This window comes from Eulemur rufifrons, chromosome 30 (genome assembly GCF_041146395.1).
Source record: "Eulemur rufifrons isolate Redbay chromosome 30, OSU_ERuf_1, whole genome shotgun sequence".
NCBI classification, from domain to species: Eukaryota; Metazoa; Chordata; class Mammalia; order Primates; family Lemuridae; genus Eulemur; species Eulemur rufifrons.
In genome coordinates this window covers 142920241-142947134 of record NC_091012.1, presented here as the reverse complement: position 1 = coordinate 142947134, position 26894 = coordinate 142920241, and the positions used below count along the sequence as shown (strand labels likewise).

Genomic DNA, 26894 nt, shown 5'->3' with positions numbered 1-26894 from the left:
GGGACCCGTGAGGGCCGAGTGGGGAGGGCGGCCTACACTTTCCCGAGAAGGGAGGGGGTTTCCGTCGCTCGCCGCCTGCGCCGCCCGCCGGGGCGACCCGGGTCCCGCCGGGCTCCCGCGTTCCGAGCTCCCGGAGGCCGCGCGGGGCGGGGACGGCCGCGGGCGCGCGGGCGCAGCAGGGGCGGGGCCGCACCTCCCCCGCCGCCGCCCCCAGCCCCGGCTCCGCCCCGCCCGGTGGGGGGGTTTGTCCCGCCGCCGCCGCCCGCGCGCACCACTCTGGGGACTGTCCCTCCGTGACACCGCGCGCACCATGGCGCGCTGGGCCGCCCTCGCGCTGCTGCTCCTCGGCCTGCTTGGCGCTCTGGTGGCCGCCCCGGGTGAGCCGATGACCGGGCCGGGTTGTGTGGGTGGGGCGGGGGCAAAAGGGGCTCGCGGGCCGGGCCTGGGGATCCGCGTCCGGACGCGCGCGCCGGGAGCGCGGGGGGCGCACCGCCGCGGGGAGGCAATGGCGCGCCGGGGACCCCGGGCTCTGCTGCCCGCGGCTCCGGCGGGACGCGCTGTGCCTGCGGGTGGCCAACGCCCCGCGGAGGCGGCCCTGCTCTCCTCCAACTGTCTTCCTGGGCCGGCTTGGACGCATTCCAGACTGGAACTGTCAGCGTTTGTGCCGATCGTCACAAACTTTTAAAGTAGGAGAGGCCTGGAGGACAGGTGGCCTCCGACCACCGCTGTCCCCAACTCTGGTGACTTTCTTTCGGTTCTCCGCCCCCTCGCTGCTCCCCTCACCTCCCGATGTCCGCCCCACTCCCAGGGATCCAGGACCTCGGTCTTTGTTAGGCGCGCGCGGGCCGCCCGGAGCCGCGCCCTGCGTCCCCGGCCTAAATTTGGAATCGCTGCGAGCCGGCGGGGAGGGGAAAGAAAAGTTAGAAAAACACTCGGGGCCTTGAAAACGTTCAAAAACTACTTGGCGCGTCCGTGCCACGGGTATGCGGGGCGCCAGGCCCGAGTCAACGCAGACGCGGTACAGAGAGGCGTGTTCGTAACCGACTGTCAGTCAGCGTGGTGCGGTGGCGAATTCGGAAAACGCAGCGGGGGGGGGGGGGTATCAAGAGAAGGAAAATCCCCCGTCACCCCCACACGCCCCATGGCGAACCCGGACTATTTATTTCTGGTGGTTACTACAACTGTGTTTTTAAAGGAACAAACAAAACAAAACAAAACAAAAAACCCCCAGCTGCGTGTGGTATGTTCTGTTACTTTTTCCACTGACGGATGCAATTTTTGCTCCTTAATATGGGCAGGGTGTTAAGCCGGCTGCCGGGCAGCGGGTGGTCTCAGATCTGGCCTTATTGGGGGGCGGAGTAGGCATGAGGAGCGCGCACGCCCAGCTCTGGGGAGGGCGGACAAGGCCCGGTTTGGGGCCCTTCAATTTCCTGCTCGTGTTAATAGTCTCGGGTTCAGCCCAGAGCTTCGGTTAGGAGCCTGGCCCTGTATTTTTTTTTTTTTTTTTTTCAGGGAGGATTTGCACACTTTTAAAACGTGTTCCTGGAATCTTAGAAATTGGTACACGATGGAGAAAACGAAGTGTGCTCCCTGGGAAAACCTTGGAGGAATTTATAGCCGTGGGGGAGGGCCCACATGGGGCTTCCTGTCTCCCCTTTCCTTCCTAAATGTCCTTCCTTCTCTCTCTGGCCAGCTGCCACCTGGACTTCATTTCCTCCTAGGGGTTCCCCTGTAGGCTTATGTCACTGGCATTTGTTCCGGTGACACCTGCCGAAAGGGTTGTCCATGTGTCTGCCTGGTTGTGCGTTCATGCATCCTTCGTGCATTTATTTCTTCCTGTAGACCTACTGTGTGCCTGGCGCCAGAGAAACACATTCGAGGTGGCTGTGGTCTCCCAAGGCTTTAGTCTCTTGGGGAAGGGGGACAGGATACAGGGCAGGGAGCACCATCACTGTGCCCTCACCAAAGAGCTCAGGGAGCGCCCGGTGGTAACTCTTGGTGAACGTGAGGGCCCCCGGCTGGGGTTTGAAAGTCTGGGATTTCCGATTTGTAGGCAGGCCTGGGGTTCCACCTCACTGGGGAGGGGGACTTGGACCGGCCCCAAACAAGCCACTTCACTATTTTTAAACCCACAGCAGCCTTAGCCTGGCTGGAGCCGCCTGATCTGGGCACAGGCCGTGCCGAGGACTGCAGCATTGTGGATGTGTTCAGTCGGCTGGCACCGTGGCTGCGTCCGGGGGTGCGTGGGGCGGGGTGGCTTTACCAGGGAAGTTTACTTTCCTATAGACTCTGCCTGTGTTTGCCTCCGTTTCTATTCTAGCTACAAAAGCTCCTTGAGTCCTGCATGGGCCTTTCACTCTAGTGCCAACAGCACTGGCCTGATTTCAGAATTTTGGGGACCCAGGGCCCTGTGTTCACAGGTATGTTCAGAAATTCCTGTGGGTGCAGGTGTGGCGTAGTGCGGGCTGGAGGCAGAGAGGGTGGCGGCCAAACACACTGTCGCTCCACATCCTATACGGCGCAGCATGTCCCCACCCCAAGCAAGGACTTAGTCTGGTTCCAAATGCCAACAGCGTGAAGGGTGGAAAACCCCGAGTCTTTGGTATTTGTAGAGGCTGCGCTGATTCAGCCCTCTTGTTCCTGTTAGCAGAATCCCGTCCCGCACTGCAAAGCAGCACAGATTCGTGGAGTCTTGAGAAACGGCTGCAGGGTGCTGGCGCCAGGGTTGTGCACTTAGCCACGGGCAAAGGCGGTGTTGGCCCGCCAGGCAGCGGCCTGTGTTCTCTGGAAAACTCCAAACACCTACACGAACTGACATCTGTTGAATACCAGGTCTCTCCGGGATTCCCTTGCCCCCAAACGTGGGCTTGATTTATTTATTTTTTTCAGTTTCTTGATAGCTGTGGTCTCCTGCCCTCCGTGGGTGTCTGTGAAAGTTGTTGGTAGCCATTTCTGCCGACAGGGCGCAGGAAGTGGGTTTTATTGTTCCAGCCTGTTTGGCTCTGATAAAAGTTAATTGCTTTTCATTGAACTGCTTGCTTTGGCTCTTTCTCTTTTCTTTGTTTATCAAGCGTTAACACCTGGTGACATTAAAATACATGACTTTGTTTGTTTGTATATTTGCAAAGCACTTTCTTCCTGAAGATTATATATTCCTGGTTGCATGTTGTAATTTAGAAAGAAATGCAGCTAATGGAATATTTTCACCCGTTCCTCGTTTAGGAATCGTGATGGGATTTGGGGGATACTGTCTGGAATTTTTTTCTGACTCAGATATGTGTTTCCCTGATGGAGGGAGACTTTCCTACCACCCTCAGGAAGCTCACAGGATTTAATTCTGCTGAGATTTTTTTTTTTTTTTTCCAATCACACTTTTAGGGGAAAAGAATCACATGTTATTTGTGATGTGTAGACGTGGTCAAGAAATAACGCTGAGGTGTCTTTGGGAGTGTTGAGGAGGAGAAATATATATATATATTTTTTCTCAACTCTCTGGAGGTTTTAGTTTGCGGGGCTCCCTGTAACCAAAGACAGAAGAACACAGGAAAACAGAGGGAAGTGTATTAACATGTGTATTTTACATACACAGGGTGGGCACCCGGAGAGTGAGTAGTTCTCAAGCAAGAAGTGGCTTGGAATTCCACCTTCTTGAGTATCTACAACAAAAAGCAGGCCATGTTTAGAGAAGTGATAAGATAAAAGAAAAGGACTTTGAATCTCCAAGGGAGGCTAGGCAGGCAGGCGAAGGTAATTATATAGCAGACAAAGGCTGGTTAGTGACACTGGCTGATATAACACCCTCTGGGACCATCTCCAGGCCCTTAAAGTCCAGAGCTGCCTCCACTGGTTAACCTTCGCTGGGCGGCGTGGTTGCAAAATAGTAACTAACCAAAATTTCTCTTTGTGTCTGTGTAACTAATAGTGTCTTCTCACATCTCTGGGGACCAGAAGGGCTTCCTCTGCTCGAATTTCCTGTTGGGTGCTCTCTGCCTGGGTCTGTGCCAGTGTGGGGCGATGGCTGGGTTGGGCGCTAGAGTGACTCAGTGTACCCGGCATTCCTCCTCCGCTCTCACTAGTCGCGCCATTAAAACTTCCCCTGGACGGGAAACCAGAAACTTCCTTTTTATTCTGTTTCCCCTGAGTTAGATTCAAACCAGTGTTGCTCAAAGGGGCTGTGGATTTAGCGTGCGGCGGGCAGCGTGGAAAACAAGAAAACGGGGTAGATGAGAGCAGGAAGCAGCCGCAGTTTGCAAGAAGGCCTTGCTCAGTAACCATCGTCGGGCTGAGCTTTTGTTCTGTCCCCGCTGCCTGGTGGGGCTGCGAGGTAGAAAATGTGTTTATTGCTGTGTGTGGCAGTTGGACGAGCCCGAAAGCCGTGAAAACCCCTTACGATCACGACGTGGCTTTTCCAACTTCAAGTGACATCATGCACCTTAAGGTGACAGATCACCTGCTCATCTTTGGAGAGAAAAATCACTGCTACAAGAGTGCTTTTTTTTTTTTTTTTAATTTCCAAATAGCAATTAAGTTTCATTGGTTAACAGTCCTTCTTGAGGAGGGAGTGGACGTGCCGGGCCAGAGCTGTTGCATTCCAGAGAGTGCCAGGCATTACTCATCCGAGATAACTAACGCAGCCCCAGAACCTTGAAGATTCTGTTTGTTTCTCCTCTTCCCAGCGATGATCTAATTGCACCCTGCAAAGCATTGATCCGGGAGGAGGGGACACCGCCCGGAAAATGCGTGCATTTCAGAAACACGGTGGACCTGAGCAGCCTGTGGACAGAGGATAAACACATGAGGTTGTGTTTAGGGCAGATGGACTTGAAGGCATGTAGATTTTAGAAATAAATACTGCCGGCACCCAGATATCGCCGGTCAGCTTCTCTTGCTGCTGGCGGCAGTTGTCTTCCTCGGGGAGACATGGGCTTGGTTGTAATTATGAGATAACACGGTGCTTTTTTTTGACATAGTCAGGACAGAATGTATCTCACCGGATGAAGGGACACACACCGTGGGGACAATTGTCAGGGGTTTAAGGCGGGGTGGTTGGACTAGGAAGGGTTTGGGTCTGAGTGTGCAGGAGATGCGTATGAACAGCTGTGTTCCCCGGGGACCCCAAGAGACAGCGATGACAGTGGAGCCCGCTGTGTTCAGGTCTTCGCTCAGGACGGGATGGCATCTTGTCAACAGACACGGCCGAGAGCTGCCACAGCCTGTCTCCGCTGGTCTCCCGTTGGACACGTGTGTTGCCTCGTTGCTCTAGCAAGTGGCTGGACGCAGGTCATGAGCGGATCGCCGGGCAGGCGCCGGGTTTCAGATTCTACGTTCCAGCAAGAGGAGGAGCTGGTGCAGAGCCAGGCGGGGAAATTGGGAGGTAGGAATGGCAGGGAGGAAGATTAGCCTCAGCTGGGGTGTGATTTGCAGGAGCAAAGCTTCTCTAACCGCTTCCTGAGGACCTGGACCTCCTCCCCCAAGTCTCTCCCCAGGCTCAGCTTAGGTCGGAAATCACTCATTGAGCATCCATGGCATCTGGCATGCTCCCCATCCTAAACATCTCATGATTTTTCTCTTTAGGCCACATCTCCCCTCCTTTATTTCTATCTTTTATGATAGGACCGTTTTTCCAGGACTCTCAAACCGAAGCGTCACCTTCCACTCCTGCCAGCTCCTTCTTCTCACGTCTGATCCATTAATAAGTTGTGTTAATTTCCCCAAATCATTCTCAACCCCGGCTGCTTTCTGCATTTCAGCTTTGTTTTTTTGAGATCCATGCCCCCACCGTGGGCAGCTGTCCCAGACGAATGCAAGAGCCCTGAACTGGAACTCCTTGGGGCATTTTGGGGAGGCCCAGAGACCCCCTTTCTCTGTCTAAGATTATTTTTTTTTTAATGCAGAAGAGAAAATACATAAAATTGCAAAGGAAACGAATTATATTACCGGAGCCCAGGCTAAAACCACACCACGATCAGCACTGCCCATCCGCCCTTTGTTCCTGATTCCCGGATGATGGTTCCAAACACACAACTGGTCCAGTGACCCTTCCGAGGGTCTGAGCTGCAGCCCCACTGCAGGGTCCCCCGGGAGCTTGGAAACATCACACCTGCCCAGGTTCACCTGCACACTCTGGTTTATAGCGCTAGGGGCTGCATCTGCATCAGGGCTTTAAGAAGCCCCCGAGAAGGTCTTCATGTGTGGCGGGGTGTCAAGCGTCATTGAACTTTGGATTCACCAGACTTTCTGTTCTTGTTTCCCCCTCCCTGGGCTTTCCCACGACTCCTTCACTGAACGTTCATGTCTGTGCCGTGGATACGTCTTGCAGGGGGAGCTCCTTCTGTTATCGGCTGAACCTTAAGATCTTTCTTTGATAGATGGAGATGCTGAGCTTGGAGACAACAGGGGCTTACAGCGCCCATGGAGTCAGCTCAGGGGACGATGCGGGTGGTGACAGGTCCTGTTGCTGGGGTGTCGGGGCTGCTGGGGCTGCTGGGCTCAGGGGTTGGCAGCTGCACGTGTAGGTAGCACAGAGCTCTCCAAGTGTGGCCTTGTGGAGCCCGAGGGGTGGCTGACTTCACCACTAGGGTGGCGTGCTGCGGAGGGAGATGTCCTCTATCAGCAACAGTCAGCTCGATAGGGAAGAGGAGTCCCCTGAGTCCTGGCTGTGAACTTGTCTCAGAGCCGTCCCTGAGGCCTCTCCACATCCTCACTGTTTCCATGTTCCAGTTGTCCATGTGTCCTCCCGTCCAAGTAAGCACCCACTCATGCACCCATCCACCCACCCACCCATCCACCCATCCTTCTATTAGTTCATTCACCCAGTCATCCATCCATCCATCCACCCACCCATCCACCCATCCATCCATTAGTTCATCCACCCACTCATCCATCATCCATCCATCCATCCGTTAGTTCATTCACCCACTCATCCATCCATCCACCCATCTACCCACCCACCCGTCCACTCATCCTTCTATTGGTTCATTCACCCTGTCATCCATCCACCCACCCACCCATCCACTCATCCTTCCATTAGTTTATTCACCCACTAATCCATCCATCCATCTGCCCACCCACCCAGCCAACCATTAGTTCATACACACACTCATCTATCCATCCATTCATCCATCCATCCATCCCCCCACTCACCCACTCATCCACCCACATACCCACCCACCCACTCACCCATCCATCCATCCATTAGTTCATTCACCCACTCATCCATCCACCCACCCACCCACCTAGCTATCCATTCATTCAATTCATCCACCCACTCATCCATCCATCTATCCATGTATCCACCCACCCACTCCTCACTGTTTCATGCTCTGGTTGTCCGTGCATCCTCCCATCCAAGTAACCACTCACTCGTCCATCTATCCATCCACCCACCCACCCATCCGTCCATTAGTTCATTCACCCACTCATCCATCTACCCATCCATCCACCCACCCATCCATCCACTCATCCATCCACCCACCCATCAATTTCTCCATCCATCCATCCATCTATTCATTGACCTATCCATTCTCCTTTCCATCCATCCACCCATCATCCATCCATCCACCCACCCCCCATCCATTCACTGGTTCATCCACCCACCCCCCATCCACCTATCCATCCATCCATCAATCCATCTACCCATCCATCCATCCACCTATCGCCTGACCTGGCCACTAGCTCTCTCATGCACCCCTTCAGCCAGCATAGGTTGAATTTGAGAGGTATCTGTGTTCTCTGTGCTGTTTTGGGGGGCACAAAAAAGACATACCTGGTCCCTGTCCTCTATTCTCTGCCGGGGAAGTAACAACCAGCGCATCACTTTTGCCATACAGGCGCCATTGTGGATGAAAGTCCTGGATGCTCAGTGGGTAGAGGGCAGAGACCACACTCCCCCAGAGTCTCAAAAAGGGCCTCACACAGGAGGGGTCCTCCCTGGGGCCCTGAGGTTCCATGAGTGAGCAGAGGAAGCCGGATGTAGAAGAGAGGGGAGGGTGTCGGCTGGTGGAGGAGCAGGGGTCGCTGCGGTTCATTTCGGGCTGCAGCAGCTGCGGGGGCCAGGGGATGGGCAGCCCGGTTAGCACTGAGGAGCAGTGTGGATTTAAACTCCTGAAGGGTTTCGCTCCCATGGCTGCACAGTGACACAGGGCTACAGAAGACCCCTCTGTGCTCGGCAGCAGGGAGAACGGGTGGGCGGGGCCCAGGCTGTCGCAGAGCTGGGCAAGTCAGCAGGGAAGGGAAGAGGAGAGAGACAAGCTGGGTTAAGGAGAATTAAGGGAGTAACAATCTACAGCGTGGGCCTGCAGAGTCGGCCATGCATTTGCATCAAAATGAGTCAAAAACATGTATTCGATAAGGTGTCTTTAAACAGTAACCCACATAAAAAAAAAAACTTATGCAGGTGATTGGTTGATGAAACGGTGAGCAGAGGCTCTTAGAAGCAGCGGTTCAGTATTCACTAATTCAGTATTCACTAATTCAGTATTCACTAATTCAGTGTTCGCTAATTCAGTATTCACTAATTCAGTGTTCGCTAATTCAGTGTTCCTGGAGACTTTATAGAATGTAACTACTTTGAATAAAGGAGACTGTAATTAATAAACAGAGCTGTTAAGTATGGGTTTTTTGTTTTGTTTTGTTTTTGTTTTTGTTTTCTTTTGTGGGTATGCTTAACACTAGAGATGCCTGGGCCCTACCTCCAGAGTTTCTGATTTAACTGGCCTGGGTGTCGGGACTTATGAAAATCCCGAGGGTGAGTCTTAATCTGCTGCTGGAGTTCAGAGCGGGGGTCTGTAGCCACACTTCTCAAACCGTGATGTGCTTACCAATCGCCTTTTGTAATGTTTGTGAAGTGCTTCGGGCTGGGCAGGGAGAGGTGATGATGGAGGGCTTCCTGGAGGCGGGGACTTTCTCCCAGGGTTTTGAGGGATGAATAGGAGTTTTCTACGCTTGGAAAGAAAGGATAAGCATTCATGGCCAGGTAGAGGATCCAAGCAGAGGGCTGAGGAACGCAGAGAGGCCCAAACTCTGTGACCCCAAGTCAATACTTTGGACATTTTTGGGCATGCACAGAACAGCAAAAAAACTGAGTTGCCCAATAGCACATATTCTCAGCTGCCATCTTGTTTGACTCATGCTGTACACAAGAGTCCTTGTCGAGGTCCATTGAGTGCTCTGCTTTTTTGCATTTTTGTACTTTGTGTTAGTGATTTCACTGTTTCAAAGGGCCTCACACATAGTGCTGAAGGTTTGATGCATCTTAGTCAGAAAATACCCATGTTCGATGAACTTTGCCTGGGTATGAGTTATATAGCATTATTGTCTTCAAGTTAATGTGAATGAGTCAAAAATATGCATTCTATAAGGTGTCTTTCAGCAGTAACCCACATATAACAAGCGTATGTAGGTGATTGGTGGATGAAACTGTGCCCAGCAGCTCTGGAAACCTAACCTTGTATTTCCCTAGGAGCAGAGGTTCAATAGTCACTAATTCAGGTATTCACTAATCCAGTATTTGCTAATTCAGTGTTCCCGGAGATTTTATGGAACCTAACTACTTTGTTATGTAGAGACTGTAATTAACAAACAGAGCTGTTAAGTGTGGATTTTTTTTTTGGTTTTCTTTGTTTGTTTGTTTGTTTTTGGCCTTGGCATTGTTTTACAGAGACACACAGGCCTTCATGAGCTGCTAACGTTGGGACCGTCTGAGGGGTCATTTTGTGCAAGCCCAAATCTGCCACACAGCGAGCAGTTTGGAAGGAGCTCAGCTGGGGAGCCTGGCTGGAAGTGAGTCCCCGGAGCCAGGTCCTGGGGTTTGCATATGCATTACTACTCCTGGGGGAGGCGTGATGACTGTTTTCCTGTAGAAAGCGGGTTGGGACCAGCCCCTGCACGCAGCAGCAGGGAGGGGAACAGGGAACAGGAAGTCCTGGGCAGCTCTGCCCCGGCATCCTCTGAGCATCGAAATTCTTCAATTCTGCCTTGCGTCAGCACAGTTAACATCACCCTGCAGCTTGTTAAAAATGTAGGCTAGGCCGGGCGCGGTGGCTCACGCCTGTAATCCTAGCACTCTGGGAGGCCGAGGTGGGCAGATCGTTTGAGCTCAGGAGTTCGAGACCAGCCTGAGCAAGAGTGAGACCCCATCTCTACTAAAAATAGAAAGAAATTATATGGACAGCTAAAAATATATATAGAAAAAATTAGCCGGGCATGGTGGCGCATGCCTGTAGTCCCAGCTACTCGGGAGGCTGAGGCAGGAGGATCGCTTGAGCTCAGGAGTTTGAGGTTGCTGTGAGCTAGGCTGACGCCACGGCACTCACTCTAGCCTGGGCAACAGAGTGAGACTCTGTCTCAAAAAAAAAAATAAATAAATAAAAAATAAAAAAAAAAAATGTAGGCTCTCGGGCCCCGCCCCAGACCCCAGAATCAGAGCCTTAGGGGCTGAGCCCCAAAAATGTGTTTCCACGAGCCCCTCGGGATGTGTGAGGCCTGCCGAGCCCAGCGCACTCGGTCACTCCATTCTCAGGGCTCCTCCAAAGCTTGGCGTAGGTCCAGGGAGGATGTTCCCAGAGTTAGAGCACAAGAAAGAAAAAAAAAAAGAAAGAAAGAAAATTTGCCCCTCATCATCACCAAATGCATTGTGAAGTTACTCAAAAGAGCCAGGTATGAATACATCATCTCTGCACCATAGCGCTGTCGTCCCGGTTAGGATGAAGCTGAGATGCCTCCGTGCACCTAAAGCCCCATCAGATGAGGGTTAGTTTAACAACCTGCATGTGAGTTTGAAGCTAAGCAGACAGAATAGCGTGCAACTGTCGCCGTCACTGCAAAGCCCATTCGGGTCCACGGTAGACGAGCAAAGACTCTTTCGAGAGCCTGGTGGCCGCCGCCCGTTAATTTCGAAGCTACTCATGGGGTCAACAGACTACGTTGGCTTCAGCAGTTACATTTCACGTCTAGGGTGTTCTGTTAACTTAGGCTTCCTTGGCCTTGCGTATAATCTAGCAAATTGTAGTTTCTGCACCAAATTATTCAGCAGGTGATGATGCATTTGCTTGTTTATGCAAAGCCAGCTGGACCCAGGACTAGAGCATTTCTGAAACTATTATGATGCTAAAGATCTAGAAGCTGGGTTTTTTTTTTTTTTTTTAGAGAAATTATTTATGTTTTTAATCGACAGACACAAATTGTACATACTTCGGGTGTGCCACCTGATGGTTTGATCCCCGTCCCCCTTGGGGAATGGTTTTGAACTTAGGCGTTATCTCACAGGCTTATGGTTTTGGGGCTGTGTGTGGTGAAAACCCTTCCGCGTTGACTCTCCTGGCGACAATGTATCCGAGCATGTGACACATTGTTGTTTAACTGCAATCATCGTGTTGTGCAATGGATCTCCTCAGCCCACTCCTCCTGCCTAAGTGAAACTTTGTATCCCGTTGGGGATCGACATCTGCCCGGTTGTTAAATTACACATCTTGAAAAAGAGGAAATACATATCTGAAGCAATTCATTTTTAGGGGCAGAAAAATAAGAGCCTTTAAAATATTTACATAAAATGAAATAAATCTTCAGAGCCCTCCACACGGGAGAGCTTCGGGCCCCACGTCCACTGTTGCGGTCCTGGGCTCTCTTTGTATTTACCGGTGTCTCTCTGTTGGGGACCCCACCTGAGCCCCCTACAAACCTCGAATGCAAGGTTTCAGGGCAGGCCGTGCACCTGACTTTTTGTCCCCCACATCCCTTTGCCTGGTGTCCAAGGACTCAGTCCGCATGGAGCAGGGAGCACACGCGTGTCTCCTCAGCCTCCTCCGGGTTGGTTTCCGTGATGTCCTGAAACTTTGTGTTTTTAGTGGGGTTTGAAAAAAGGCTCGGAAAACCAGCAGGAGCAGGTGAGGAAGTGACAAGCTGTGAGCAGATGTCCCTACACCTTGCAATGATGCCTGCGTGGGACGTCCCCGCTCTGCCATTGACAAGCAGGGACAGTGAGGCCAGTCGTGGGGCCTCTGTTTCTCCCCCTGCCTTAATGAAATGTCAAGATCAACTTGATTATTAATATCTAGAACTCTCCAGGCACATGTAATAGAAATCACTCCGTAAACGACACCGCTGGCTACTGTTATTACTATGCAATTATACGTTAATGTCATTATGAAATTCTGAGAGTCTGAGGAATCTTCCACCTGCCTCATTTTTATTTTCGTGTGAAACCCCCGTGAGCTGTCACGATGGCATTTCAGGGAACTCAGATTCCGGCTCTCGCTGCGTGTCACGGTTGAGTGTGTTGGTGACAGGCTCAGTGCCGTGTGCGCCTTTCCCAGGAGCTCAGCCTCCCCATGTGGCCGTCAGGAATCCCCTCCTGGTACTCATCTTGTTGTTCAAGCTGCCCGGCCGCTGTGAATAGGAAAACGCTGTTTGAATCAGAAGAAAGTATCTTGTGCGGGTGACTCACGCCGGCCGTCCCTCTGTCCTTGTCCGGATGAGTCAGCGTCCTGTCCCCGAAACATCTGGAGCTCGTTTGGGCGGGTTGGAAACCGCAGAGGTGGTGGGGGCTGCTGCCGAGGGCGTGGTCTCTTTGCAAGTTTGCAGGAAGCTGGACGTGGAGCGTGTGCAATGCAGGCACCCACCATGGGCACCCGAGTCCTCCGCCAGGCTGCTCCTTCCTGTGGGCGCAGTTGCAGCCCCTGAAGTGCAGGGTTTGAAGGTGTTTTCTCACCAGCTGTCAGCCCCACGTGGCAGACCCAGGAGCAAAGAGGGATGGATGGGTTCCGCTGGGAGCCCGTGCGTCCCCTGCCCACCAGCTCAGGGAGTGTGATGCATTGGAAACAGTCGTGGCATGGGAATGCAGCAGTGGATTGCATTAGGAGATGAGTCGATTCATTTAGAGAGATCGGTTTACTGACAGCCGTGAGCATTCATTGGGTTTGCTTCCCCAGGGGGCCCCCCGGCATGATGCATTTTCACGCCTCTGCACACACCCAGCAGATTCACCCCAGTGGTGTCTGCAGCCCAGAAAGCCGCAGGGAGTCAACGCCCGATGGTGGGTAGATTAAGGGCGTCCACCTCTGTGTGAAACCGAGAGCCGCCACCTCCCCTGCCTCCTTGCTTGGTGTGGGGCGGAGTTTGGGGAGCAGCCCTAGGTATTAGCCACCTGGATTTTGTAGTCACCCGAGAAGCAAGCGAACGGTGAGAGTTGGGTATGGAGTCCAGGCAGGAGGAGTCTTTGGAGGCAGGGGACGGACAGAGAGATGGCGTCTGAGGTTGAAGGCCCCAAGGTTGGATCAGTGCAGCTGAAACAGCTTGGGGATGTCGCTCATGTGGTTTCCTCATCCCTTGGGGATCCTGGAGTGAGGCCAGCACGGAGGTAAGGCAGGAAGATGAGCTCTCAGTGCAGGGGCGAGGGGCGAGGGGCGTTCTCCAGGGGTCGGAGCTGGGGGCTGAGGGGGGACAGCCATGCAGTGGCTGGAGGGTCTGTGCCCTCCTCTCCTTCTCGGTTTGTGGAACGGACGTTACGACGAGCTTTGGCCCTTGTCAAAGTCCGTGTGGCCTCTGGGAGGGCAGGGGGGGGGCGGGGTGAGGAGGAAGCTTCTCTGGGAGACCTGGTTCTAGGTCGGCGGCTGTGACCAGGATGGGAAGTCAGGTGGAAGAGAAGTGGGTGGGTGGCTCTAGGGTGGTGGAGGAGGCGGGGAAGGACAGGCTGGGCTGGTGGAAGTGGCCGGCCCTGGACACGGTGCTAGAGATCAGACAGACACATGTGCACACATATACATGCACACAGGCAATGCACACATGTGCACACACATATACACATTCATACAATGCACGCGCACATGTACACACATGAACACATGCAATGCACACGTATATACACATTCATGCAGAATACTAACATACATGCACACAGACATGAACTCATGCAGTGCACACAGGCACACATACATATTCATTCAGCACACATGCATACACATAGGCACACATACACGTTCATGCAATGCACATGCACAGATGTATGCACACACATGCAGACACACGAGCACATGCATGCAATGCATACACACATGCGCATTTGCACACATATGCATACCTACAGTGTTCATGCATGCACACATGCATATATATGAACGCATGCAATGCACACATAGGCACACACATACACATTCATGCGATGCACACAGACATGTATGCATGCACACACCTGTGAACACATGAGCACATGCATGAATATGCAGGCAATGTGTACATACATGCACATTTGCACACATGAGCACATCTGCACATGCACACAGTCAGCGCATTGGAAACGTCCATCCCGGCCACGTTTCGTGGCTGGCATCCAAAGAGCATGGGTGCAGCTGATGAAGCCAGTGGCTGCCCACAAAGCAGCGTGGACCCAAAGCTGCAGGGCAGGGGGAGGGAGTGAGCACACCTGGGTGGGCAGAGGCCCCCTCTGGGGTCCGGGGCTGGAGGCAGGAACTGAGGCAGAGCTGGGAGAGCGCTCTTTGGAAGGAGTGCACCCGGTGTTGGACGGCTTCCACCTGGTGGAGGTGTCCAGGTCACACTGTGTTTTCCCGTGTTCTGTGACTTTGCACCTGAGATGCCCTTTCCATGGAGATACAGGCCCGTCCTGGTGCTTGGGCTGCGTGGTCCACGTCGAGCAGGTGGGAGAGTGGAGGGAGGGTGAAGGGGGCCCCTTCCTCACGCCAGAGCCCTCGTGGCTTCTGCTGGGAGCTTGGGGGAGTCAGAGAAGGAGACAACACCCCTGTGTTGGAAAATGCATCTCGCCTGCTTTCCTGTTTTCACAGTATTTCCTGAATCTGGGGAGGGATGAGTCACTTTCAAGGGACCATTCTGTTTTGCTTTGTTTTGTTTCGTTGCTTGGGTGATTGCCTCTGTGATCCTCTTCTCTTTATGAGGGTGAAAGTACAGAAATTAGAAGGGTTACATGTAAAAAGAAAAAAAAAAATCCCTGCATTTACTTTCACACGTGTGGGTTGTTTTGTGGCTGCTGGGTTTTCTATTTAGCCTTCACGGCTTCTTACGAAGTCCTGCTTGTTTCCTGAAGAGTCCAGTACGCACTTGGGGATTTCACCGACTCTTTGTGCTGGGGAACTTTGCTTTGATTTGCCAGAAATGTCCCTAAGGTTTAAAAGTTGTCCCTGTGGCTGAGGGAGGTGACCTCTGAGAGAGCTCCCAAGCCCCATCCCTTCCAGGGATCAGAGTGTTGTAGGAATTGAAGCAGGTGTGGGTCGATTCGGTCTCTGCCTGGGTATCTGTCCAACAGGTGTGAGCTCAGTGTGTCGAGGAGATGCCTGCACGCTTGTTTATTGCAACACTATTCACAGTAGCCAAGATAGGCGTCAACCTGTGTCCATGGGCAGGTGGATGGGTAACACAAATGCGTTACATGCACACAGTGGAGTACTATTCGGCCGTAAAAAAAAGAATGAAATCCTGTCATTTGCAACAACATAGATGAAGCAGAGAACATGATGCCAAGTGACACAAGCCAGGCACAGAAAGACATATTCTGCATGATCTCCCTTCCCTGTGGAGTCTGACAAAGTCAAAGTTGCAGAAGCAGAGGGTAGGAGGAGGTGACCAGGGCGTGGGGAAGATGGGCAGGTGTCGGTCCGAGGACATGAAAGTTCGGTTAGACAGGAGGAGTAAGTGCAAGAGGTGTTGTGTGCTCATGGTGAGTGTGGTTAGCAGCCTTGTGTTGCACGCTGCAACACGGCTAAGAGGGTCGATTTTAAGTGTTTGCACCACAAACAAATATGTGGGGGGGGGGGAAGGAAATAAAGAAAAAAAATAATAAAACCTCCAAAAGTACAGCTACCGATTTCTATGTATGTATGTCCCTGTGTGCATGCATGTGCCCGGTGGGGTGTTCAGAATCAATTCCATCCCCACCTGCAACCCCACAGAAATCTTCCACGTGCTGGGGGAAGAGTTGTAATTGGATCTGTTCTGTCCGGCCTGCGTTTGGGTGTAGAAACAGCCGTTTCAGGGCTCTGAGGTTGTGAAAACAGCCCCACGGTGGTTGCTGGGGTGGGGTCCCACAAAGGACCCCCACACAGAGACACACACACACCCCTACACCCACACATATGCACGTACAAAATGTACCTACACACAAAGCATACCTACACGCAAAACATGCCTACACACATCTGCACATAAAACATACCTACACATGCACACACAGAGCCACGAATACATATGCCTACACATCGGCACACACAGTCCCAAGCATACCTACATGCATGCACACATACATATGTGCATGTGCCTTCCTACATACGTGCACAGTTTGCACACGCACACACAGCAGCATAGCCCTGCCCGCCAGACATCCCATAGGAGTGAACACATTCCAGTGCCCACATGGTTCCTGCGGGGTCTTTGTGGAGCCCTAACCCCCCAGCACTTCCTGAGACCTGCGGGGCACAGTGTTCCCTTTGGTTTCTCGGAACCGAGATGCTGACTTTGAGCGATTATCTTCCCGACCCTCCCTAACGCTCCCTGCAGCCAACCACACCGTCCCAGCCGACTCCTCCAAGATCGCCTTTATTTTGCGTTCCTTCAATCCGTTGGAGACAGCCACACGGAAATTGTTTTAATTTAAAAATGTAGACACGGGATAGGAAAATCAGTAATCGATAACGACAGTTTCCTCATTCTCTGGGATCCCACGAGATTTTGTTTTTTAAAAACAATTATGTGAGGCTGGGCACGGTGGCTCACGCCTGTCATCCCAGCACTCTGGAAGGCCGAGGTGGGTGGATCGCTCGAGGTCAGGAGTTCGAGACCAGCCTGAGCAAGAGCGAGACCCCCGTCTCTACTAAAAATAGAAAGAAATTATCTGGCCAACTAAAAATATATATAGAAAAAATTAGCCAGGTGTGGTGGTGCATGTCTGTAGTCCCAGCTACTCGGGAGGCTGAGGCAGGAGGATCGCTTGAGCCCAGGAGTTTGAGGTTGCTGTGAGCGAGGCTGACGCCACGGCACTCTAGCCCGGGTGACAGAGTGAGACTCTGTCTCAAAAATAAATAAATAAATAAATAAAAACAATTATGTGTTTTTCTAGGCTGTATGGTGTTTCTATAAGAGGTATATTTTGGTTTGTAATTACAGAAGAGTTGCTAAGAAAAAGGAAGTTTTATTCCACATGGGTTTTTTTTTTTCTCCAATATATATTGGAAATTCTTATTAATCTGTTTTGAAAGATCTGCTTTTTCAGAACAAGGCACGTACCAAATGATCGTGTTTTCCCTCATTTTTAATTTCTACTAAACTCGAAGGTCAGCATTTATTTAAAACGTAGGCTAACGTCGTCTTACTTTCAGGCACGCAAGTGAATCTTTAGGATGAGAAGAGAAATCACAGCACATTATAAATGTTTTAAAGCCGCTCTTTTAAATCCCACAGATATCACAAACTCAGAAAAATATCATACCATTTTTTTATTCTTCATAATTCTCCAATTTACCTTCACCTTTCCTTATTTCTAATCTGACTCTCTTTTTTCCCTCTCAGGTGAAGATTTCGACTTGTCTGATGCCCTCGGTGGTAAGCAATGATATCATTTTTTAAACTACCATAAGTATGTTATCGTCACGCAGTTGATACCGACACGCCTGAGATGTTTTGGGTTCGGTTCCACAGTAAGACAGGAAAGCGAGTCTCACACCGTTCGTTTTTGGTTTCCCAGTGCATAGAAAAGTTATGTTTTCAATTTACTATTGTCTGTTAAGTATGAGGTAGCATTATGTCTAAGAAAGCAAAATGCATGCGTTCATTACTTAAAAGATATTCTGTTGCTAAAAAGTGCTGCACATGGTGTTGGGAGAAATGGTGCCCATAGACTCGCTGGACACGAGGTTGCTACAAACCTTCAATCTGCAAAGAAACATAGTATCTGGGAAGCGCAGTAAATCAAACTGCAATAGGATGAGGTATGTCTGTGTACTGAAGCACGCGTCATTATGGTCACCGGGCTAATCTATGGTGCCGTCGTCGTTAGGGTAAATCAACCCTCCCCAGTGGAATAATTCACATTTGTGCCAGGCGCTTGGGGAAGGTGCTGATGGGGTGAACACGCCCCAGTTCGTGGAGGGATGACTCCATGTCCCCACGCCGCACCCCCCCTCCTGCCTTCCCGCCTGTCTCCCTCCCCTCAGCCAAAGCTCATGCTGAAATTCCGTCTTATTCCGGCTTAGGATCACCTTCCCCTTGTGATTTTTTTTCCTACGGCTACCACAATAAGGCACCAGTAACGGGGTGACTTAAACCACAGAGATTCACCCTCCCTGAGTCCCGGAGCCCAGGAGTGTGAGACGCAGGTGTCTCGGGGCCGCGCTCCCTCCACAGGCTCCAGGGGAGGCTCCTTCCTGCCTCTTCCGGCTCCTGGGGGCTCCAGGCGTCCCTGGGCTTGTGGCCGCGTCACTCTAGTCTCTGCCTCCATCTCCACGTGGCTTCTCCTCTGCGTCTGTGTCCCCTCTGCTGTCTCTTAGGAGGACACCTGTCATTGGGTTTAGGGACCTCCCTCATCCAGGATGGTCTCATCTAAAGATCTTTCACTAATTGCATCTGCAAAGACCCTATTTCCAAATAATGTCCCATATTGAGGTTCCGGGTGGATGTGGGTTTTGGAGGGACGCTCTTCAACTCAGGAACCCTTTCTTAATTATTTCTTTAACTCAGTGAAGGAGATAATCTTTTCCCCAACCATCTACCCCGTCTTGGCCAGTGGGAACAGGCGCTTCCTGTCGTGGGAGGCGTCCTTGGTCTGGCACTGTCAGCCTGGTTGGCTTCCATTCCCAGAGAGGGCATCTCAGGAGGGTCTTGGGGAGTCAGGAATGTGTTTCACATAAGAAAGATGAACCCCATTTCTGCCGTGGGTCCATCATCCCTCCTCATGCCTGGATCTCGGGCTCTCCACATTCAGTTTTTGTGCTAAACCTCCCGTTCTCCTGGCTTCATGGTGGATCTTTGACTCCTAGCCCCATTCGGCGTCAGGGGGTGGGGAAGGGGTTCCGGGTCTCACTGAAGACCCCGGGCCCTGTGCCTGTTGCTGTGGATCCTTCTGGGCTGAAGAGTCGTCCTACACACCTCGCCCAGCGTCCGGGCTGGGGAGGACAAATGATGCTGAAAACATTCTCCAGCTATTTCTAAGGAAATGCAACATCCTTAACAAGTAAAGAGGGTTGGGGCTCTTTCCCCAGCTGAGGGTCTTCCTGACAGAATTGTCTTTCTTCTTTAGATAATGGAGAGAAGAAACCCACTCCGCCCCCGAAAAAGCCCAGTTCTGGTAAGAAGCAAATGCTCCTGCTATGCAAAGAGAGAGAGAGGAAATCACGGGTGCCTGACAGCAGGGCAGGGCTCAGACGCCTAGACGGGAAAGATGAGTCATTTGAAGGCTCTGGGTCTGCTCGGGTTAACCTTTGAACTGTGTCGTGATGGTGACAGTCTCCTGCTGGGACCCCTGGGAGAGAATTGGTTGCTGATGCTTCTGGGGTCTTTTGACAACATCTCTGTGTCCTTTTACTGTGACGGTCTGAGCTGGTCTGGCTTGGGATGTTCACTCCCTGGGAGGGAAAATGTTCAGGGCTCCCCAAATAACCCGTGGGTGGCGCGTATCTCAGCCCGAGGACATGCGTGCCATGTGCTCTGGTGCCACCCCTGCAAATAAAAGTCAGGAATAAGGGACAAATCGCGGAATCCCCCAAGCATCACACCAGTTGGCGTATAGACTCACAGAGCAAAAGTGGTGGCCAAAGTGACGTCATCACTGTCTTATCTCAACATGGTCTGATTTTTTTTTTTTTTTTTTTAAACCTCTAACAGCTCTGTTGAGTTATTGGTCTTCCTCGGTAGGGTTTCAGCTCAGATCGCAGTTTTCTGTCCCTCCCTCTTAGGGTCTACCCCGGAGAGATCGTCGGGGACTTCTTGGCAGGGAATGAAGACAACACAGGATGTGGCATGCGGTGTTTTCTCTGTCCGTTTGCAAGGTCCTTTCCCCGTTCGCTCGGAACTTTAGTAGTAACGATGCCTTTCCCTCCTCTAGGGGACGATTTCAACTTAGAGGATGCCCTGGGTGGTGGAGGACACAGTGAGTAACTCCTTTAAATCTCCTGTATTGCTGCCTTGCCAACACCGAATTATTAGCTGTGACTGAACTGTGATCATTTCAAAGAGACTTATCTCTTGGGAATGGTGACTGGGGCCCATTTTTGCTGTGGAAACCGAGGGAATAGGTATATTGTTGCTGGTTGGTTGGTTTTGTGTGTGTGTGTGTTTTTTTTTTTTTTTTTTGTCGTTATTGTTTGGTTTTTGGATTTTTTGTTTTTTTTTCTCCAGCCTGCTTGCTTTTGCTTTTAAAACTCTCACAGTCTTTGGAATGATGTCAGGCAATTGGGACTACCCTTGCCCGGGACTGGCTTCCTAGGCAGGTGGGATCTGAAATCACGCAGGGCTCCCTGCTTACAAGGAGACCGTATCCGTTTAGTACAAGTTGCTGCCTCCCGGGAAATTCTTCATACAGTTTGAACAGCGGGTCCTGCATTTGCATTTCGCGTGGGGCATTCTGGGAATTCTGTAGCTGCTGTGCACACCTGCTTTGCTTTCTATGGGAAAGTGCTTGAAGTTAAGGGCTGTAGCTGGAGGGTGATGGGAAGACGTTGGCGGGAGGCTGCATGGACGGCTGTCCCTTCCGTGACAAAAGATGATCCCCAATTCCTGACGGTGCAGTAAACTGCCTGTGCGCAAACGAATGTTTCATTCTCTTTACTGCAAAATACTCACAATTGCAATTCTCATCTTTTGACAAACAGATGACCCGGCACCACCTAACCCACCCAAGCCCAGGCCGAATCCGAACCCCAACCAACCCGGTTCCAGCGGTAAGAGCCTCCAAGCCCAACCCCCCACCCTGTGGGTTCTTTGTAGGTTGTTCTTTGTACAATCATGTCCTTGTCAGCCTAGAGGAGGTGATTTCAGATTGGCATTGCTCACTGCTCACCCCCTGTGTAGGTAGTTCCAGCGTTTGGGTACCTGGAAAAACGGAACATTCAAAAATGTTTTGGGTTTGGATTTGCTGATTCTACTTCCAAGGTTTTATGGAACTTCTAAATAAACCGAATATGAGATTTTTGAATAATAGACTTGATAGGGAGGAAAATATCTGCTTGTGTATTCCCTGCAGAGAAGCTGGTGCTTTTTTTTTTTTTTTTTTTTTTTTTTTACCTTTTTTGCCCTTGACTATTTAAATCAGCTTTTCCCACACATCACATTTGAATCTTTTACAATTCTGCAAGTTTTTTCCTTGGGATTTCATTTCTCAATGTGCCTGTTTTGTCTTGGCAATTTTTTAAAAAATTTCTTTAAATGTATTTTTAAAGTGTTTTTCCCGTTTTATTTATTTCTCCGAATACATTTTTATGTTCACTGTTTTTGTGTTTATTTCTATAATATATGGAGGATTTTTGTACACTCTTCCTGACTGCCCATTTAATGATAAATCCCTATTAAATTTCAATTGTTTTCGCTTCCTTTCTTAGCTTTTCAAAGAAGACAGTGATGCTATTTGCAAATGATTTTTTAAAATTTCCTGTTTTTCCATTTATACTTTGTCTTTGCAGTTTTTTTTTTTTTTTTTTGTTTTTTTTTTTTGTTGAGACAGAGTCTCACTTTGTTGCCCAGGCTAGAGTGAGTGCCGTGGCGTCAGCTTAGCTCACAGCAACCTCAGACTCCTCGGCTTAAGCGATCCTACTGCCTCAGCCTCCCGAGTAGCTGGGACTACAGGCATGCGCCACTATGCCCGGCTAATTTTTTTTTTTTTTCTATATAGATTTTTAGTTGTCCATATAATGTCTTTCTATTTTTAGTAGAGACGGGGTCTCGCTCAGGCTGGTCTCGAACTCCTGACCTTGAGCAATCCACCCGCCTCGGCCTCCCAGAGTGCTAGGATTACAGGCGTGAGCCACCGCGCCCGGCCCAGTTTGTTTTTTTATTTAAAAAAATTTCGGATTTTTGCATTGCTTTTGCTAGAAAACCCAGGACAACTTCAAATCGCATGAAGAGAACAGAAATTTTTCAAGCCTGACTTTAAGGCAAAAGCCCCAAAAGATTCACCTTTCAATAAGACATTGCCTTTTTTTTTTTTTTTTAAAGGCAGCTATTATTTCAGGAAGCATCTCACTATTCTAGTTTACTTTTTTTTCCTAAACAGGAATAAACATTAAGTTTCTTCAGGTGCATGAATCATCCATAGAGATGGCCCTTTTCTTTTAACTCGTGCGTGAGACAATTTATACTGAAAGATGCCTTTATATAAAATATGTCCTTGCACTCATGGAGTAAACTCTAGTCATAGTAGGTTTTCATAAACCGATGGATTAAAATTGATATGCATCAGTTAGCTACTGCTGTGTAACAAACCATCTGCAAATCCAGTGGCTTCATACTTTTTTAAAAAATTATTCTTAATGAGTCTAGGGTGGCTCAGATGAAATGCGATCTTTCCTGTGTCAGTGGTCAGCTGGTGGGTCTTCCGGGGTTGGGTTGTCTGGGGTGGTCTTTGCTGGGATGACGGGGGTCTTCCGCAAGTGTCTGTTCCATCTGTCTACCGGCTTAAGGCGGCATGTTCTCACAGGGCAAGAGCTCAGCCCCGACAGAAGCTGTGTTGAAATATGATTTGTATCACATTTTCTCATATCGCAGCAGCAAACTAAGTCACCTGGCTGGGTCTGGAGTCGAGGGGTGGTCAGAACATTCCACCCCCAACAGGCAGGTGAAAAATTAGGGTTGTTGGTGCAATGACTTTGCACCAGGTAGTATTTTATTTAGGATTGTTGTATTATATTTACCAGAAAGAAGGATTGGTGTGAATTTTCCATTTCTTTTAGTGTTATCTTTGTCAGGTTTAGTATTAATGGTAGGAGGGGTTTTTTTTGTTTTTTTTTTTTGTAAAACTAATTTTAAGAGATTTGAACTAGAATGGCAATGAATTGCAATTGTATTTCTGAAAGATTCCTGAAGTGGTACCCTTGTTGGGTCCTTTTAGATCTGCTTTGGAGTCTAACGTTGTTGCTTATTTTGTTTTGTTTTTCACTCTAAGACAACGAGGCCCTCCCAGAAAGTTCCAATATGACAGGTGACACTGTGTTTTCCTTTCCATAGGTGACATTTCAGATCATGATCTTGATCATGGACTTCCAGGCAGAGATGACACAGGTACCCCCATCCTCTGTTTCTGCTTGTGACTCCATCTTGTAACGTCCACTTGCTCTGCACAAGCACAGCAGGGTCTGTGAAATCACAGACAGATGTTTGCAAATCTCCTGGGAGCTGTGTGATTTGCTGATGTGAAAAGCAAAGCTTGCCCCGTAGAGGCTCGGTCCCTGGGAGCCGAGGTCAGGGCAGGGGGGGGTCTGCCCTCCTTCCCCGTGGGGTGAGGGGCGGGAGGCCGGCGCTTCTCGGCTCTCTCCTCACCCACCCACTCACCTTTTTCCCCTGTGGATTATGAGGTTTATTTTATATTATTTAATGCATGTAGATATCAAAGCCCTGAGAATGAAGTGGTGTGACTTGACCAAGGGACCCTAGCTGGCAACATGAAAATTGAAAAATGGAGTTTCTATCCCGTCTATATAATTTTAGATCGGAGTACTGCTCAAACAAGTATATAAATACAAACAATAAGTATATATCAAAATATATACTCATAATGAGACTATATCATACACAGTAGTTACTTATGCTATATGTAGATATATGTTTACTATATAGTTGAATAATATTCCTCTATAGCTGTGTGACATGCAGCCCATATACTGTAACAGGCAGGACCCCAGCTCTACAGCTGTGTGACATGCACCCCATATAGTGTAACAGGCAGCAGCCCAGCTCTATAGCTGTGTGACATGCACCCCATATAGTGTAACAGGCAGCAGCCCAGCTCTATAGCTGTGTGACATGCACCCCATATAGTGTAACAGGCAGCAGCCCAGATCTATCGCTGTGTAACATGCACCCCATATACTGTAACAGGCAGGACCCCAGCTCTATAGCTGTGTAACATGCAGCCCATATAGTGTAACAGGCAGCAGCCCAGCTCTATAGCTGTGTAACATGCACCCCATATAGTGTAACAGGCAGCACCCCAGCTCTATAGCTGTGTAACATACACCCCATATAGTGTAACAGGCAGCAGCCCAGCTCTATAGCTGTGTAACATGCACCCCATATAGTGTAACAGGCAGCACCCCAGCTCTATAGCTGTGTAACATACACCCCATATAGTGTAACAGGCAGCACCCCAGCTCTGTAGCTGTGTAACATGCACCCCATATAGTGTAACAGGCGGCAGCCCAGCTCTGTAGCTGTGTGACATGCACCCCATATAGTGTAACAGGCAGCAGCCCAGCTCTATAGCTGTGTGACATACACCCCATATAGTGTAACAGGCAGCACCCCAGCTCTATAGCTGTGTAACATGCACCCCATATAGTGTAACAGGCAGCAGCCCAGCTCTATAGCTGTGTGACATGCACCCCATATAGTGTAACAGGCAGCAGCCCAGCTCTATAGCTGTGTGACATGCACCCCATATAGTGTAACAGGCAGCACCCCAGCTCTGTAACTGTGTAACATGCACCCCATATAGTGTAACAGGCAGCAGCCCAGCTCTATAGCTGTGTGACATGCACCCCATATAGTGTAACAGGCAGCAGCCCAGCTCTATAGCTGTGTAACATGCACCCCATATAGTGTAACAGGCAGCACCCCAGCTCTATAGCTGTGTAACATGCACCCCATATAGTGTAACAGGCAGCAGCCCAGCTATGTAGCTGTGTGACATGCACCCCATATAGTGTAACAGGCAGCAGCCCAGCTCTGTAGCTGTGTGACATGCACCCCATATAGTGTAACAGGCAGCAGCCCAGCTCTATAGCTGTGTGACATGCACCCCATATAGTGTAACAGGCGGCAGCCCAGCTCTGTAGCTGTGTGACATGCACCCCATATAGTGTAACAGGCAGCAGCCCAGCTCTGTAGCTGTGTGACATGCACCCCATATAGTGTAACAGGCAGCACCCCAGCTCTGTAGCTGTGTAACATGCACCCCATATAGTGTAACAGGCAGCAGCCCAGCTCTATAGCTGTGTGACATGCACCGCATATAGTGTAACAGGCAGCAGTCCAGCTCTATAGCTGTGTGACATACACCCCATATAGTGTAACAGGCAGCACCCCAGCTCTATAGCTGTGTGACATGCACCCCATATAGTGTAACAGGCAGCAGCCCAGCTCTATAGCTGTGTAACATGCACCCCATAGAGTGTAACAGGCAGCAGCCCAGCTCTGTAGCTGTGTAACATGCACCCCATATAGTGTAACAGGCAGCAGCCCAGCTCTATAGCTGTGTGACATGCACCCCATATAGTGTAACAGGCAGCAGCCCAGCTCTATAGCTGTGTGACATGCACCCCATATAGTGTAACAGGCAGCACCCCAGCTCTATAGCTGTGTGACATGCAGCCCATATAGTGTAACAGGCAGCAGCCCAGCTCTATAGCTGTGTGACATGCACCCCATATAGTGTAACAGGCAGCAGCCCAGCTCTGTAGCTGTGTAACATGCACCCCATATAGTGTAACAGGCAGCACCCCAGCTCTATAGCTGTGTAACATGCACCCCATATAGTGTAACAGGCAGCAACCCAGCTCTATAGCTGTGTGACATGCACCCCATATAGTGTAACAGGCAGCAGCCCAGCTCTATAGCTGTGTGACATGCACCGCATATAGTGTAACAGGCAGCACCCCAGCTCTGTAGCTGTGTAACATGCACCGCATATAGTGTAACAGGCAGCACCCCAGCTCTGTAGCTGTGTGACATGCACCCCATATAGTGTAACAGGCAGCAGCCCAGCTCTATAGCTGTGTGACATGCACCCCATATAGTGTAACAGGCAGCAGCCCAGCTCTATAGCTGTGTGACATGCACCCCATATAGTGTAACAGGCAGCAGCCCAGCTCTATAGCTGTGTGACATGCACCCCATATAGTGTAACAGGCAGCACCCCAGCTCTGTAGCTGTGTAACATGCACCCCATATAGTGTAACAGGCAGCAGCCCAGGTCTATAGCTGTGTGACATGCACCCCATATAGTGTAACAGGCAGCAGCCCAGCTCTGTAGCTGTGTGACATGCACCCCATATAGTGTAACAGGCAGCACCCCAGCTCTGTAGCTGTGTAACATGCACCCCATATAGTGTAACAGGCGGTAGCCCAGCTCTATAGCTGTGTAACATGCACCCCATATAGTGTAACAGGCAGCACCCCAGCTCTATAGCTGTGTGACATGCACCCCATATAGTGTAACAGGCAGCAGCCCAGCTCTATAGCTGTGTAACATGCACCCCATATAGTGTAACAGGCAGCACCCCAGCTCTGTAGCTGTGTGACATGCACCCCATATAGTGTAACAGGCAGCAGCCCAGCTCTATAGCTGTGTGACATGCACCCGATATAGTGTAACAGGCAGCACCCCAGCTCTGTAGCTGTGTAACATGCACCCCATATAGTGTAACAGGCAGCACCCCAGCTCTATAGCTGTGTAACATGCACCCCATATAGTGTAACAGGCAGCACCCCAGCTCTGTAGCTGTGTAACATACACCCCATATAGTGTAACAGGCAGTAGCCCAGCTCTATAGCTGTGTGACATGCACCCCATATAGTGTAACAGGCAGCAGTCCAGCTCTGTAGCTGTGTGACATGCACCCCATATAGTGTAACAGGCAGCAGCCCAGCTCTGTAGCTGTGTAACATGCACCCCATATAGTGTAACAGGCAGCAGCCCAGCTCTATAGCTGTGTGACATGCACCCCATATAGTGT

At 50.4% G+C, this 26894-nt stretch overlaps 1 protein-coding gene across 2 annotated transcripts in view; it reads left to right on the top strand.

Annotated features, from left to right (window-relative positions):
* The first annotated feature begins 258 nt into the window (after positions 1 to 258).
* CD99 (CD99 molecule (Xg blood group)) overlaps positions 259 to 26894 on the top strand; it is a 50727-nt gene continuing 24091 nt past the window's right edge. For both annotated transcript variants that reach the window (XM_069464524.1, XM_069464525.1), the window contains exons 1-6: positions 259 to 377; positions 17527 to 17559; positions 19253 to 19300; positions 20057 to 20101; positions 20823 to 20891; positions 23170 to 23223. In XM_069464524.1, the coding sequence (XP_069320625.1) occupies positions 311 to 377; positions 17527 to 17559; positions 19253 to 19300; positions 20057 to 20101; positions 20823 to 20891; positions 23170 to 23223 (316 nt within the window). In that variant the 5' untranslated portion in view covers positions 259 to 310. The remainder of the gene's footprint in view (positions 378 to 17526; positions 17560 to 19252; positions 19301 to 20056; positions 20102 to 20822; positions 20892 to 23169; positions 23224 to 26894) is intronic.